The sequence below is a fragment of the Chiloscyllium plagiosum genome, chromosome 22, assembly GCF_004010195.1.
Source record: "Chiloscyllium plagiosum isolate BGI_BamShark_2017 chromosome 22, ASM401019v2, whole genome shotgun sequence".
Classification (NCBI taxonomy): Eukaryota; Metazoa; Chordata; class Chondrichthyes; order Orectolobiformes; family Hemiscylliidae; genus Chiloscyllium; species Chiloscyllium plagiosum.
Window position 1 is genome coordinate 15,863,693 of NC_057731.1, and position 14,805 is coordinate 15,878,497.

General features: G+C 40.3%; 2 protein-coding genes across 2 annotated transcripts in view; one reads left to right on the forward strand and one right to left on the reverse strand.

The window, feature by feature from the left end:
- The window catches only part of rbp4 (retinol binding protein 4, plasma), a 15,952-nt gene extending 9,089 nt beyond the window's left edge, over nt 1-6,863 (forward strand). Inside the window, exon 6 of the mRNA XM_043712469.1 lies at nt 6,664-6,863. Coding sequence (XP_043568404.1) covers nt 6,664-6,677 — 14 coding nt within the window. The 3' untranslated portion in view covers nt 6,678-6,863. The remainder of the gene's footprint in view (nt 1-6,663) is intronic.
- A 514-nt stretch (nt 6,864-7,377) lies between these two features.
- LOC122561088 (free fatty acid receptor 4-like) overlaps nt 7,378-14,805 on the reverse strand; it is a 9,866-nt gene continuing 2,438 nt past the window's right edge. The window contains exons 2-3 of the mRNA XM_043712467.1: nt 11,024-11,152; nt 7,378-7,924 (exon numbers count right to left, since the gene is read on the reverse strand). Coding sequence (XP_043568402.1) covers nt 7,511-7,924; nt 11,024-11,152 — 543 coding nt within the window. The 3' untranslated portion in view covers nt 7,378-7,510. The remainder of the gene's footprint in view (nt 7,925-11,023; nt 11,153-14,805) is intronic.

Below are 14,805 nucleotides of genomic sequence, written 5' to 3' on the forward strand. Positions count from 1 at the left end.
TCAAATATATTACCCTCATTATCACTCTTGGGTAAATCCTCAAAACATTGATCAGATTTGTCAAACATGACCTTCCCTTCACAAATCCTTGCTGGCCACCCCTGATAAATCTGTGTTTCTTCAAGTGCATACATATTCTGTCCCTCAGAATTCTTTCAAATAACTTTTCCACTACTGAGGCTAAACTATCTGGCTTATAATTTCCTGGTCAGGACTGAAAATGTGTTGCTGGAAAAGTGCAGCAGGTCAGGCAGCATCCAGGGAACAGGAGAATCGACGTTTCGGGCATAAGCCCTTCTTCAGGAATCCCTGGTCAGTCCAAATCTGTAGCTTTATCTACTTTTAAGGTTGCTAAACCCTCTCTGTCTATGGTAATTTTTTTCTAATATTTCACAGTCCTTCAACTGAAGTCTTATTCCTGTGTTGTCCTTTTCCATTGTGGAGACTGAAATACAAAGTATTCATTGAGGACTGTGCCCACGTCTACAGTTCCACACACAGATTACACCCATGGTCTCCAATAGGCCTTAATCTTGCACTCATTGTTCTCTTGTGTTTGAATTTTAAAAAGAAACCTTTGAGATTTTCTTTATTGTCCCTGCCAATGCTTTCTCATACACTGGCTTTGCTTTCTTGATTTCCTTTTAAAGATTTCTTCTCCAGTTTTTATAATCCTCTTGGGACTCGCCATATTAAGCCCTCAGTATCTACCATATGCTTCTCTTTGTTTTCCCTCAATCATATGCTTTTTGTCCCTTGACATCAATCATGCCCCCTTACTCTCGTGTGCTCTAAAGTAACAACCCTCGTCTGTCCAATCTCTCTTCATAACTGAAACTCTTCAGTCCAGGTAACATCCAGGTAAATCTCTGCACCCTCTCCAGTGCAATCACTTCCGTCCCACAATGTGCATTACAGAACTCTGCACATACTCTCGTTGTGGTCTAATCAACATTTAATACAGGACCAGCCTACCCTCCCTGTTGTCAAACTATGCCTCAATTGATAAAGGCAAGAACATGCCTTCTTAATTACTTTATGCACCTGTTCTGATACCTTTAATGGACTGCTGTACATGCACACCAAGGTCACTCTGATAGTTGGTGCTTCCCCGGTCCTACCATTCACCATGTATTCCCTCACTTTGTTTGTTTTGCCCAAGTGCATCACCTCTCATTGTCCGGATTGAATTCCGTTTGCCACCGATCAGCCTATCTGGACAGCCTGCCTATATCCTTTTGAATTTTGAGGCTATCTTCCTTACTATTTACCACCCCCACCAATTTTTGTCCAAATTTGCTGATCAACTTGCCGACATTCAAGTTGATATCAATTATGTAAACCACAAACAGCAAGGGACCCTTGTGGGAGCCCACTGGGCGCAGATTTGCTGTTGCAAAAACACCTCGCAGCTATCACCCTCTGCTTCCTGCCACTCAGCCAGTTGTGGATCTAATTTGTCAAATTTCCTTGGATCCCATGGGCTCTTATCCTTTGTAATCAGTTTGCCATGTGGGATCTTAACAAAAGCTTAACAAGCTGATTCCTTGATCAATGTTATGACATCCCCACCCCGTCCCCAACCTTTCCTTCTCTATCTTGTTTGAATATTCTGCAAGCAGAAATATTGAGCTGCTAATTATCCTCCTCTTTTGGCTGAGGTTTGGTCATAACAATGCTATCGTATTCCATTCTGTGCTCTCAGTTTGTCTGTCTTATTCTCACCCAGTAAAATACATTCCAGTTAGCTTTGTAATATTCTTTCTTATCTAGCCTGTGCTGTACCCAGCTGGCTCTGACATTCAGAAACCGGGAGCTGGAGTTGTTTCAGTGGAAGGCACTTCCTCCACACAGGGTCATCCAGACTGTGAAGAGAGTCTGAGATTTCCCAAGTAGAGCAGGATTTGCAAATCACAGATGTGGACTCCCTGTGATAGCTTAACTAACCAGAAGACAGAGTCTTTCTTTTATTTTATGCTTACTCCCACTTAAGTATAAATTGGAAAACATTAATCTTGTTTATGTCAGACAAGCTACCAGAATCACTTAACTGTCAAGCTAAAATGTCTTCCAGCTGTTCTTATGGTCTTAACTTATATCAATGTCCAGTCACAAATAATGAGGGAAATACTCACTGTATCCTACCTGCTCTCCAGCAACATGACACTCGGCATTGGTTGAAGCAGTTCCATTGCCGGTCTGACTGCATCTGGGATCTCTCCCCTCTGCCTGCTGTCACTCCCGAGTCCCACAGAGGTGCACCATCTCTGCTTCTGGTATCTCCCCCCCTCTTTCTGCTCCTTTCTGATTCTGACTCTGCACTCACTGACTCTTTCTCCACCCTTATTCACTTGCACTGTGCTCTCGCTGACTCTCTCCATTCTCACTGACACTTTCCCCGCACTCCCTCTCCTCTCTCGCTGACACACTGTGTCTTGTTGACTCTCTCCGCTCTCAGTGTTTCTGAGTCTACCTCACTCTCTTCATCTTCACTGTCTCTTTCTCCACTCTCTCTTACATTTCCCACTCTCACTGGCTGTAAGCTACTGATCCTGCAAATTCTATTCATTGTCCTTTCAATTTCTGTGAGGTCAGTGATAAATCTTGATGTGAGTTGTGCTGCAATGTGAAATATTTGAATATTTCTATGGGGATATTGTAGTGTAAAATGTCTCTAGGGAGTTGTGATACTTCCCTTGACTGCTAGGAGGCACTAATAGCATTATTATTGTTTATCTGATGACTGAGCTACAATGGCTTCCTTAAACCCACACTTTACCAAGATCTTTCCAGTCTTCAGTTTGGTATAACACAGTTGATGTTGCTGTACAACTCTGTCTGGTCACCACCCATTGGATTCTATAGAGCTCCATTTATCAATACTCAGTCATTCTTAGTATAGAGGTAAGTAGGGTTTATTTTAATTGCACTTATTTAATATTTGACAGGGTGAGCCAACCCCCTGTACCTGAGAGATTGGGCTACCACAGCTGTATTGTGGCTACCTCCAATTGCCCACTACCTCACAAATGCCACCCATCATCGATACCTTCCTCCTACTACACCCCCTCTACTTTAACCAATCTACCCAAGGCTATGGTTCCTGAAATAACCCCTGGCCTACTTCCTCTGGATTGACAGCTCCTTTCTTCTGACTCCAGCATTCATTCTGTCCTTTCTGAAAACCCCTAAAGCAACCCCTCTACTTAAGCTTCACCTTAACATCCATCAGTAGTTTTCTTCTGTCCAGCTTCCCCTGCTCAATGCAACACTGATCTCCTATATGCCCTATCTTCCAGTCTAGAACCATGTTTTCCATGTTTGCAGCCCATTAACATGCCAGTCTGGAACTGAGGTCTATACTGCAGTTCACTCAAACCCTGGATCTTCCTTTCAGTGGAACATAATTGTTGGAACCTTTCCCAACCCAGCACATTCAGGGTATGGGGGCTGTCTCCACCAGGCCCTTCCTTTCATCACCTCAAATATCCAGAGTTCAAAGCAATAGGGTAGGGAATAAAAATACAAAGATGCAAGTATACTTATCCATCAAGCTGCTTTTGTGATCTTCATTGATTTATTAGTGTATTAACTCAGAGGCTGAAGCTCTGTCGAAGGCGTACATTTCGCTTTTATAAAGTCATAGAGTTACACAGCACGGAAACAGACCCTTGGGTCCAACTCATCCATGTCAACCAGACATCCCAAACTAATCAAGTTCCATTTGCCAGAATTTGGCCTCTAAACCTAATTCATATACCCATCCTTATAAATGTTACAAATGTACCAGCCTCCACCACTTCCTCTGGCAGCTCATTCCATGCACGTACCACCCTCTGTGTGAAAAGGTTGCCCCTCAGGCCCCTTTTAAATTTTTCCCCTCTCACTTCAAAGCAATGCCCTCTAGTTTTGGACTTCCCTACCCTGGGTTGATATTTTTTCACTTGTCTGTAGCTAAGAGTTACAAACTGTCGGTACTCCAGCAATACCGAGGACCCCCACAGTTCGCATGTAATACTGTGTGATGTATGTTTTCAGCACATATCAATGTTATTCTCTCAGTACAACCCCTGAATCAGAATCTGTTGCCGTTCACATGCAGTGGAAAGATTTTGTACATTTCTTTGTTTTTCCAAATGAATTGTACCAAGCTGAAGGAAGAATTTCAAAGGGACAGGAAGAGACTATTCAGCCCCTTGAGCCTAGTGCTCAGCCATTCCATAAGATCATGGCTGATCTGTAGCCTAACTCCATTTCAACAGTGGAAAAAGATAGGCCTGGCAAGGGGAGGAGGAGGCAAAGTGTACCTAATTCTACAATGGCATGATATATATATATATATGGGCTTGTTTAGTGGTTTTCTTCTGAATTATATATTTTTATGTATTTGTTGTATTACACATAATATCTGATGCAGTAATTCTCAGGCAAATAGATAAACAAAGTGGTCACCAAAACTATTTTCAAAACATACTTAAGTATAGCCTGATTATTTTTATTAATTATTGGAAACTATTCCCTAAGTGCCAATTTTAAACTGTTGGTTTGCACTTCAAATAATTAGGGACTTGCTGATTTGATCCTGTTTAAATGTGATTATTTTGGTAATTAATGAAAGCAGCACTAAAATTGAGCAATTACAAATCTGGCACACACTTTTACGTAGGAGACTTCAAATTATGGCATAACATACACCAAAGTCTGATAATTGAAAGCTAAACATACAGTCAGTTCTGCTATAATGCATGTTTCGTCAATGCAATTTGACTTTAATGCTATTGAAGAATTTAGACCGTTATACATAGTACGCAAAATTTCCTATCCTGTATTGGCTATCACGTGATGCCAGCCCCATTAGTTTAAATGGTGCGGCTATTACGCGATTTTCTTATAACGTGATGGCATGGGAACGGAACTATCATGTTGTATCAGAACAGGTTGTATGCATCACTGTGATATCTCTTATGGCTAGTCTGGTGAGGTTTAGCTGCTAATTTTGTTTGTGCCCTTAAGGGTACTGTTTAACCATCTGAAAAATAAGGTCTACATGGGCAAATCCAGCTAATTGTGATAATTTGAAAATTTAAGGTGCAGTTGTCATAATGTGTGAATTTCAGATTCCAAGTTCTTCCTTCTCTTTATTTTTGACTATTTTGCATGTAAATGTAAATTGTCCCATCTAACACGTAACAACTGGAAGCTGATGTGTTATTTTCATAGAGATTAGATGTTGATATAAGGATTCCTCACTTTGATTTGGTCAATATTGTTTTGTTTTGAAATCACTAATACAATAGAGAATATCTATCCAGGCAAAGGTGCAACATTCACTCGTATGTTACTCAAAAGTGGGTTTCAATGGCACCAGCCACAATCCTTCTGAAATGTAGAAGACACAATAATCTTAAAATGCGATAATTAAGTAATGAATTACTGTCAGCAATTAACTGATTTCATTATGTTGTTTATTCCGACTGTAAGTAAGGAGAAAGAACTTTCTTCAAAACATACTGAAACCCTGACAGGGATAAACACACAAGCAGCAAGTACAAAAATAAAACTCACCCAAGCTAATATCACTCCAGCAACCTAATAACAGCTTCAACTAAAACAGTTTCTCTCACTAATTCTTCTGGACACTTCAGGAGTTTATTATTGTTAAGTATTCATGCCGGTCTTTTACTCGTCCTCTTACTTCTTGTTTTCTTTCCTCCCTCTCTCTCTCTCATTCTGCAATCTCTTTATCTGTGACCCACATCCCTAAATAATTTTATCCCTAAGTCTTGAGTCTGTATTCTGTTCACCAGCCCAATGTTTCCATTCTCACGATCAGTTTGTTTAATAGTAACCTCTGCCAATGGTTTAAATTTTTGTGTTCTTGTGTTCAGACATTTCATTTAGGAATGTACTATAGATGTTCAAATATCATCTTATAATGTTTACTTCACTAATGAGAAAGCCCAATACAACCAAACTCCAGTTTATATCTTTATTCAATGGGAAAACTGATTAGCTTGACACTGTTTCCCTTAGAGTTGCTCTTTTTTTTAAAATGCTAGTGCTTTAATTGAAGAAATGTAGGAATCAATTAATACACATCCTGTCTATAAATAGTCTTTATCTTCTCAGTTTCTTCTATTCTAAATTCCTATGACCAGATTTGTAATGGAAATTGATACAGAAATTGTAAAGCTGTAATTACACCCACTGATGGTGTTGTGAATCTGCCTGTCTTACAGACAAAAGCACAATACTGCAGATGATGGAAATTGGAAATAATGCCAGCAAATGTTGGAAGTACAGTATCCAAATAGAGAAAAACGTTTTACATTTCAGATTGATGAATTGCCACAAAGCCTTAACATCATTTCTGTCTCTGTCAATGCTCCCGAACCTGTTGTACATTTCCGATATTTCCTGATGTTGTTCGTGTTGTGGAGAAACTTTTTTCTGCCACCATGATACGGGAATGTTCGCTAGTTGCACTGCTAAATGTTCCTTGATTTACTATTTTATTTTCTTGCATTTTCTTCACTTTCAATTATTGTATCTTTAGTTGAAAGGAACATTCGCTCTTAACTGGAAGAATCCATTGAAGTCCATGATAGTAGTTACTGACTATATGGTTATAGAATCTGACTGTATATTTTGCTTCATGTGCAGGGCAGTGTCCTTAGATTCAGCGGATTATTGCCACTTTGGCCAAAGGTTATAGATGTGAACATCTGTCTACAGTACTACATCAGGACCAGCTTTCAGCATCTTGTGAATATATTTTTCCAAAGCTCTCATTTTAAATACAAATGGATTTCCAGTCATGTATTGCTCTTCCAATAAAGTTATGCTAAACATTTGTGTATAAATGTTCCTACAATTTTTGTTGCTAAGAGTCAATTTTGTGGGTCAGGCCAACTATACAAGAACAAACAAATGTGAGTAAAGAGCTCACTCTTTGTCTTTTTGTAGTTATGCAATGTGACTATTGGGCTGGGAGTCCACGTAACCTTCTGTCACCAAGTCATACTGGTCTCCCACATCTATTGACTAGGAAACTGTCAGATCCACCATTAATTCATTTGTATTCATTGTGCAGCGAAGGTGTCACAAAGAGCAACAAAAGCAACATAACTGCTGATGCTCAAGATCTGAAATAAAAACTAAATACGAGAGAAAGTCAGCAGGTCTGGCAGCATTTGTGGAGAGAGAAACAGAGTTAACGTTTCATTCTGAGTTAACATTCTGAAGAAGTCTTTGATCTTGAAAACGTTACATTTGTTTCTGTCTCCACAGATGCTGTCAGACATGTTGAGTTTCTCCAGCATTTTCTGATTTTTTTCTTTAATGTCAGATTTAGCAAGGGTAACGAGTAATGTAAAGCACCAAATCATAAAGTTTTGTATCGTCGGGGTCTGTGTGACTTTTATAATGCTAATTCTCCCAACTGAGTCCTCCTTGATCCATTCGTGTATTCTAATCCGTAAAGTTCCTTTTATATATTTTCTTTGGTCAGTTAATTGCAAATGACAGATGGTGCTGCCTGTGACACTTGAGTTCTGACTTTTGGAACTGTACATTCTTGTGCTGCTGTGCCACTGTTTTTCAAATGGCAGAAACAAAGCATTTGTCGCCACTCACCTTTGAACTGAGTGGCACCGTATAAGATAGGATTCACAGCCGAGTTGGTGAGTGTAAATGTGCAGATCCAGAAAAACAAGGTGGAGGTTAACAACAGGTCCTTCTTAAAGTTCTGTGCTAGAATCAAGAAGATGACAAGAGAAACAGGTGTCCACATGATAAAGAAGGAAATCATGAGGAGCAGAAGTGTCCGGAAGAGCCAATAATCCTGCCGGGAAACTCGGATTTGTTGTTGGTAAACTGAGCACAGCCTGCTGGCTTGTAACCTTTTCCTGGTGGCTTTGGTAATCTGGGTGTAGAAGAGATTATATAATTACACGGTCAAAGGTTTAGCATGAGGTCTTACACCCAACAGGTAGTTACAAACACCATCCTTATCTTCTCATTCATATGGTGTTACCATCACTTATAACATTATCACAGTTACACTAAGATTACAGTGTGCAATCTTGCAAATAAGGTAATATTGAACAGTCCCACCTTATTTTCAGTTTGGAAATTACATCCAGTTTTCTCGAAAGCACAGTGAGTGCTCTTGGTATCGGAGAAACCAAAGTGCAGAATGCAATATCACCACTTTCACGAGGCCTCATTTATATCCCAGTAAGAATTTACCACCGTGGAATAAACTGACTGAACTTCAATTTGCTTATGCTGACTGAAGTCATTGTAAAGGAGCCGGTACTGTACATAGACATGGTCAGGCCTTCATGTTGTGTAATGTCTGGCAACCTCCTCCTCTTACTTCCCCTCACTCTATAGCAAGAGTATCAAGGTCAGGCCTAACCAGGCCTCTGTGCAACAATGCAGTAGTCCATTCAGCCCATCATGCCTGCTCTGCCATTCAATGAAATCATGATTGATGTGATAATCCTCAACTCTACTTTCCTGCCTTATCCCTGTAACCCTTGATTCCCTTCCTGATTAAAAATCTATCCATCTCTGCCTTTAGTCTACTTAACAAACAAGCGTCTCCAGCCCCCTGCAGTAAAGAATTACACAGATTGACTAGCCTCTGACATTAAAAAAAGTCTCCTCATCTCTGGGCAATCAATAAGCAACCCCTGACTCTGAGGTTATGCCCTCTGGACGTAGACTCTCTCCTGCAGGGGGAAACAACTTCTCCACATCTATCCCAATTAAGAACCAAATACAATTCAATAAGGCCCTCTCTCATTCTTCTATACCCCAATGAGTACAAGCCCATTTAATCAGCCTCTATTCATGACATACTCTCCATACCTGGGATCAACTTAGTGAACCTTCTCTACTGCCACCAAATCCTTACTCAGGGGACCAAAACTTCGCAATATTCCAGCTGTGGTCTGCATAAAGCCTTGTATTCGTTTAGAACTCCCCATTTTCATACTCCATTTCCTTTGAAATAAGGGCCAACAGTCTATTTGCTTTCCCTACTACATGCCAAACTTGGAAGCTAGCATTTTGAGATTAATGCACAAGAACCCCCAAAGCACTTTGAGCTGTCATTTTCTGCAGTTCCTCCATTGTAACAACATTCAACTGTTCAAATCTTCATGCCAAATTGCATAATCTCACCTTATGTCACATTGTATATCAAGTGCCAATTCTTGCTCACTCACTTAACCTGTCTACGTCCCTCTGCAGGCTATTGGTGTCATCCATAGTACTTGCCTTCCTATGTATTTTTATGTCATCCACAAACTTGGCAACAATACATTCACTTTCGTCATCCAAGTCATGAGTATATTTTGTAAATAATTGTGGCCCCAGCACTGATCCCTGTTCAACTATAGGTTGTCATCCTGAAAATGGCCCCTTTATCCCAAATCTCCGTCTTCCATTAATTATGATGTGGAGGTGCTGGTCTTGGACTGCGGTGGGCCAGATCAGAAATTACATGACACCAGATTATAGTCCAACAGGTTCATTTGAAATCACAAGATTTTGGAGTGCGGCTCCTTCGTCAGGTGAAGTCAAAGTGTCTATTTAATTCCTTTGCCATTTCCTGGTTCCCTATTATTCTATCCCCCGTTTAATTATCTCAGGGGACTATGTTCCTTTTATCCTCTCTTTTGTTAATATGTTTAAAAAAAACTCTGACTGTCCATCTTTATATTAATTGCTAGTTTGCCCTCAGTTTTTTTTCCTCCTTCTTTGTTAATGTTTTGATTACCTTGTATTGAATTTTAAAACTTGCCCAATCCTCTGATTTATCTTTAATATTGGTACATTGTATGTTTTCTTTCAATTTCATGTTATCCTTAACTTCCTTGATTAAACGTGGTTGGTTTATCCCCTTCCTTTTCCTCACTGGGATATGTTTTTGGCGACTCATGAATAATTTTCTTAAATGTCTGCCATTGTTCCACACCTGTCTTTTCTGCTAAACCTCTTTCCCTGTCCACTCCAGCCAACTCTGCCCTCTTCCCTCTGTAATTCCCTTTGGAATGCTACATTCTTCCATGTTATGGTTGTTACTCTTCAGAGGATTTTTATTCTAAGGTCATTTATTAACCCAGCCTCATTACATATTGCCAGAGCTAAAAGAACCTGTTTCTTTGTTGGAGTTACAACATATTGTTTCAAGAAACTGTCTCGAATACACTCGATTAATTCTTCTTCATGTCTACCTTTGCCAATTTGATTTTCCCAAACCACATGAAGTTTAAAGTCACAAATGTTTGATGTACTTCTCTTTTTACATGTTCTCTTGTGTCTTGATTTATTTTCTGTCCTACAGAACAGCTCCAGTTAGAGGGCCTGTAGACTGCTCTCACTAGCACTTTCTCCTTGCTATTTCATTCCTCCATTAGTATGGATTCTCCATCATTAATCCTAGATCATTCCTTGTTATTTGTAATTATTTCATTTTGTACTACTCCACCACCCTGTTCTTTCCAAAAGTCACATACTCTAGAATATTTAGTTCCTGTATTGGACTTCTTTAACACCATTTTTTCCGTAATATCTATCAGATCATACCCATTACCTTCTAGTTGGGTCATTCATTAATTTATTTATTTATTTTATTCCAAATAATGCAGATTGAAGTAAAGAGCCATTAATTTTGATGTTTTACCATTTATCCCCCTTTGGCCAATTTGTTGCAGTAGCGATGGAAATACAAACCTTTTTTTGTGGGGAGCGGGGTGCAGAAAGCTCAGCAATTGTTTGGGCCTGATGGAAAACTAGGAATTACCGCAATGACTTTATAACCTCGTGTAATGTTACTACTACACCACTGAATTCTAAGGTCTGGTGTAATTATATTTCTTCCACGCTCATGAAAAAAATTCAACATTAGAACCGACAGTCATTAAAATGAACCAGTGTTACGACAGAAATCTCAGATGTCTAACAATTATCTAAAAGATGACATTAGGACAGTTAAATACATAGCAGGTACCTTTAATATCTTTGTGTAGCTGATGACAATGATTAAACCTGGAATGATGAAGATCAACAGGCCATAGGTCACATCCCAGCTGATTTCATGCATTGTATTGGGCCACACCAGGGTGCAAATCTGATATTCCTGTTTGAACATCAAAAAATGCATTGCTTGAAATATGGGTTGATTCCACTATCAGAATGATGAACTTTAAGATGGAGAAGGATACAAGACTGACTCTTGTTGTAATGAAGTCAATCTATTGAAACACTGCGTAACTTATGAAATATAAAATATTACCATTAGACATATGCAACATTCCTTGAGTTCTCCACTTGAAGGCAAGTCTGACCCAGGGCCTCCAACATGGGTAAGCCAAGTCCCAAATCCACCCCAGCAGAACAGGGTCTGACCCCAGTGATGTTGGCACCAATTTAATCTGCACTCGTCCAGCCTAATAAACCACTCAACCCTACAAGGACCTTAAATCGCTGTGGCAGCACACACCTACACACACATGTTGTAGCCTATGGTTGAGGCTCCAAGATGCTTTCCATCACATTGCCAACGAGGCATCTCTCCTGTTCTTACCACCTGACATTGATATGTATTGGAAGGATTCACCAGCTGTCACTCAGCTTTTTTGGCCAGTTTATGACTTTTTGACCGTCAAATGGGACTTCAACTCATAGCTTCCAGTTCAGAGGTGGGACACTGCCCATCTGAAGCACTATTTACCTAATATTTTATAAAATATACTTAAGAAGCCAATCACATTTAGCTGTTCCTTCACAAATTATATTATTTCTTATATTGTAAAGTATATTTTTGTCTTATCTTCTACAATGCATTTACTTAAAAGTAAATAGCTTTTTCTGTTCCTTATTAATTCCCCCTCACTCTACATAAACCTTTTTCTCAATTTTTGCCTGACTATTTCTCCCCCTTCATGGCTGAATTTGCAATTCTTGCCTGAAACTCACCAGCGGAGCAATGCGTCTGAAAGATGTTTTCAATAAGCAGTATCTTAATTAGATTTACTAACTGAGTACAGAGTGAACTTATTAGCAAGCTGCAATGAATAACTCTCCATGTCACCACTACAGTCCTTATCAATGAGATGAGAAACCTCAGACAATGGGACACAATATGGCCACTTCAAAATGGTGAAGAAAACTTTCAACAGCCTAATCACTACCTTTTATGATACTTACCAATTGTGAATGGCAACATTTGGAAATACAATAACTTCTTGCTTTGTTTTGTTTTGCAGGCTTTTAGTTTTGCTCATTTGTCCAATGAATGGACTGATCTTTTTATCTCTTCACACTCAAACTATGAAAGGTTTGCAGCAGTAAAAAATAGTTAATATGATAATGATTATTTGACCCATTTTTATCCTTCAAAGCAATCTGAAGGTTAAGGCATTTAAGTGTGAATCTTTAGGATACTAAAACATCGGATACAAAATCTTTAATTATATAGCTATTCTGTATAAAGCACATAAATTCAAGAATTGTTCCATCAAAATGAAACCACTGTTGTTTGTCATTTATATAAATGATTTGGATGTGAATTTAGGAGGCATGGTTAATAAGTTTGCAGACAACACCAAAATCGATGGTATGGTCAACAGTGAAGAATGTTATCTAAGATTACAAAGGAATCATGATCCATTGGGCCAATGTGCTGAGGAGTGGCAAATGGAGTTAAGTTTGGATAAATGTAAGGTATTGCATTTTGATAAAATAAACAAGGGTAGGACTTATACAGTTAATGGTAGGGCCCTAGTAGTGTTGTCAAAGAGAGAGGCCAATGGGCTCAGATACATAGTTCTTTGAAGATTGCATCACAGGTAGACAGGGTGATTAAGATCTAGAGTAAAGTGATGCTGGAAAAGCACAGCAGGTCAGACAGCATCTGAGGAGCAGGAAAATCGATGTTTCGGGCAAAAGCCTGCTTCATCAGGAATGAGGCACGGAGCCTCCAGAGTGGAGAGACAAATGGGGGGGGGGGGGGGGGGTGCTGCTGGGGAGAAGGTAGCTCAGAGTAAATGGAGGGGGATGAAGGTGAGGGTGGAGCGGATAGGCGGATAGGTAGGAAGGAGGATTGACAGGTGGGACAGGTCATGAGTATGATGCTGAGCTGCAAGGTTGGAACTGGGATAAGGTGGAGGGAGGGGAAATGAGGAAACTGGTGAAGTCCACATTGATGCCCTGGAGTTGAAGTGTTCCGAGGTGGAAGTTGAGGCGTTCTTCCTCCAGGCGTCGGGTGGTGAGGGAGTGGCGGTGGAGGAGGCCCAGGACCTGCATGTCCTCGGCAGAGTGGGAGGGGGAGCATTTGGTAGACTTGTCTTCATTGCTCAGGCCATTGAGTAATGGAGCTGAGATGTCATGTTGAGATTTACTTGACATTAGTGAGGCCACTTTCAGAGTACTGTGTACAGTTCTGGCCACCTTGCTACAGGAAGGATGTTATTAAATTGGAGAGGATTCAGAATCGATTTACAAGGATGTTGTGGAAACTGGAGGGTTTGCATTATAAGGAGAGGCTGGACAGGGTGGGACTTCTTTCACTGGAGCATAGGAGGTTGGGTGGTGACCTTGAGGAGCATGGATAAGGTGAATAGCGAAAGTCTTTTCCCCAGGGTTGGGGAGTTCAAACCTTGGCGGCATATTTTTAAGTTGAAAGGAGAAAGATTTAAAAGAGGGGCAATGTTTTCACACCGGGGGTGGTTTGTGTGTGGAACGAACTGACAGTGGAAGTGATAGACATAGGAACAGTTCCAAGATTTAGAAGATATTTGGGAAGGTACATGAAGAGGGAAAGTTTAAAGGAATATGAGCCAAACACATGCAGATGGGACCAGTTTGGTTTGGGAAACTTGATCAGCACGGATGAGTTGGACCAAAGGGTTTACTTTTGTACTGTATGATTGTATGACTCCATAACCACAGGACAGTTACTTTGCTAGCTGCTGAGGTAGGCTGAAGTGCATCAAACCCCTGTTATTGATAACCCCAGTGGGTTGTGTGTACTGTTTTGTAACTTGGTAACAGCAGTGCGAGCAATAAGTTATATATAATCAAATGAACCAAATGTCTGTAATTTGGCAGAGCAGAGGTCAGTGTGTATTTAAACATAGGCTGAAAGCTCAGCCCATTGACCTCCAAACACCTGTGACCTTTTAGTATTCCTGAAGGGCCAACAGTCCTTTCAATTTTTTAACATTAAACATATAAAGAAAGTCAAGCCATCTTGCTATGCTCCATCTTAAAGTTGGGAAACATGGTTTTACAGTCGCTGCAGTTCTCCTGCCAACATTGAAAACTCTGTCAACTCATCAATGATTACCTCCCTGTGTCACCACTTCCAAGTTTCAATCCTTTTCAATGGCTTGTGAACAAAGTCATGTTACAGGGTCTAAATCAATGCAATTTTTTACATATCAAACCAATGCACAAAGCTTTACTACTCTGTGAAGAATCTTCAGGGATATGGGCCAAAGGCAGGTACATGGAGTGAGGCTATTGATCGGCCATGACCTCATTGAATGATGGAACAGGCTTGAGGGGCTGAATGGCCTACTCCTGTTCCGAAGCGACGATGAGGTCGATATAATTGCTCATTGTTGCATTACTGTCTCATTAAAAGACACATATCACAAAGCAGCTGTGCTGCTGTCGAGTCCTGGAGATAGGGTGGGTGGTGTCAGGATTGGGGATGGGGTGGGGCCAGTTCTGGCAGGGGAGGAGGGTGAGGCTGTGAGTTGGGGGCGGGGGGAGTGAGGGTGTGAG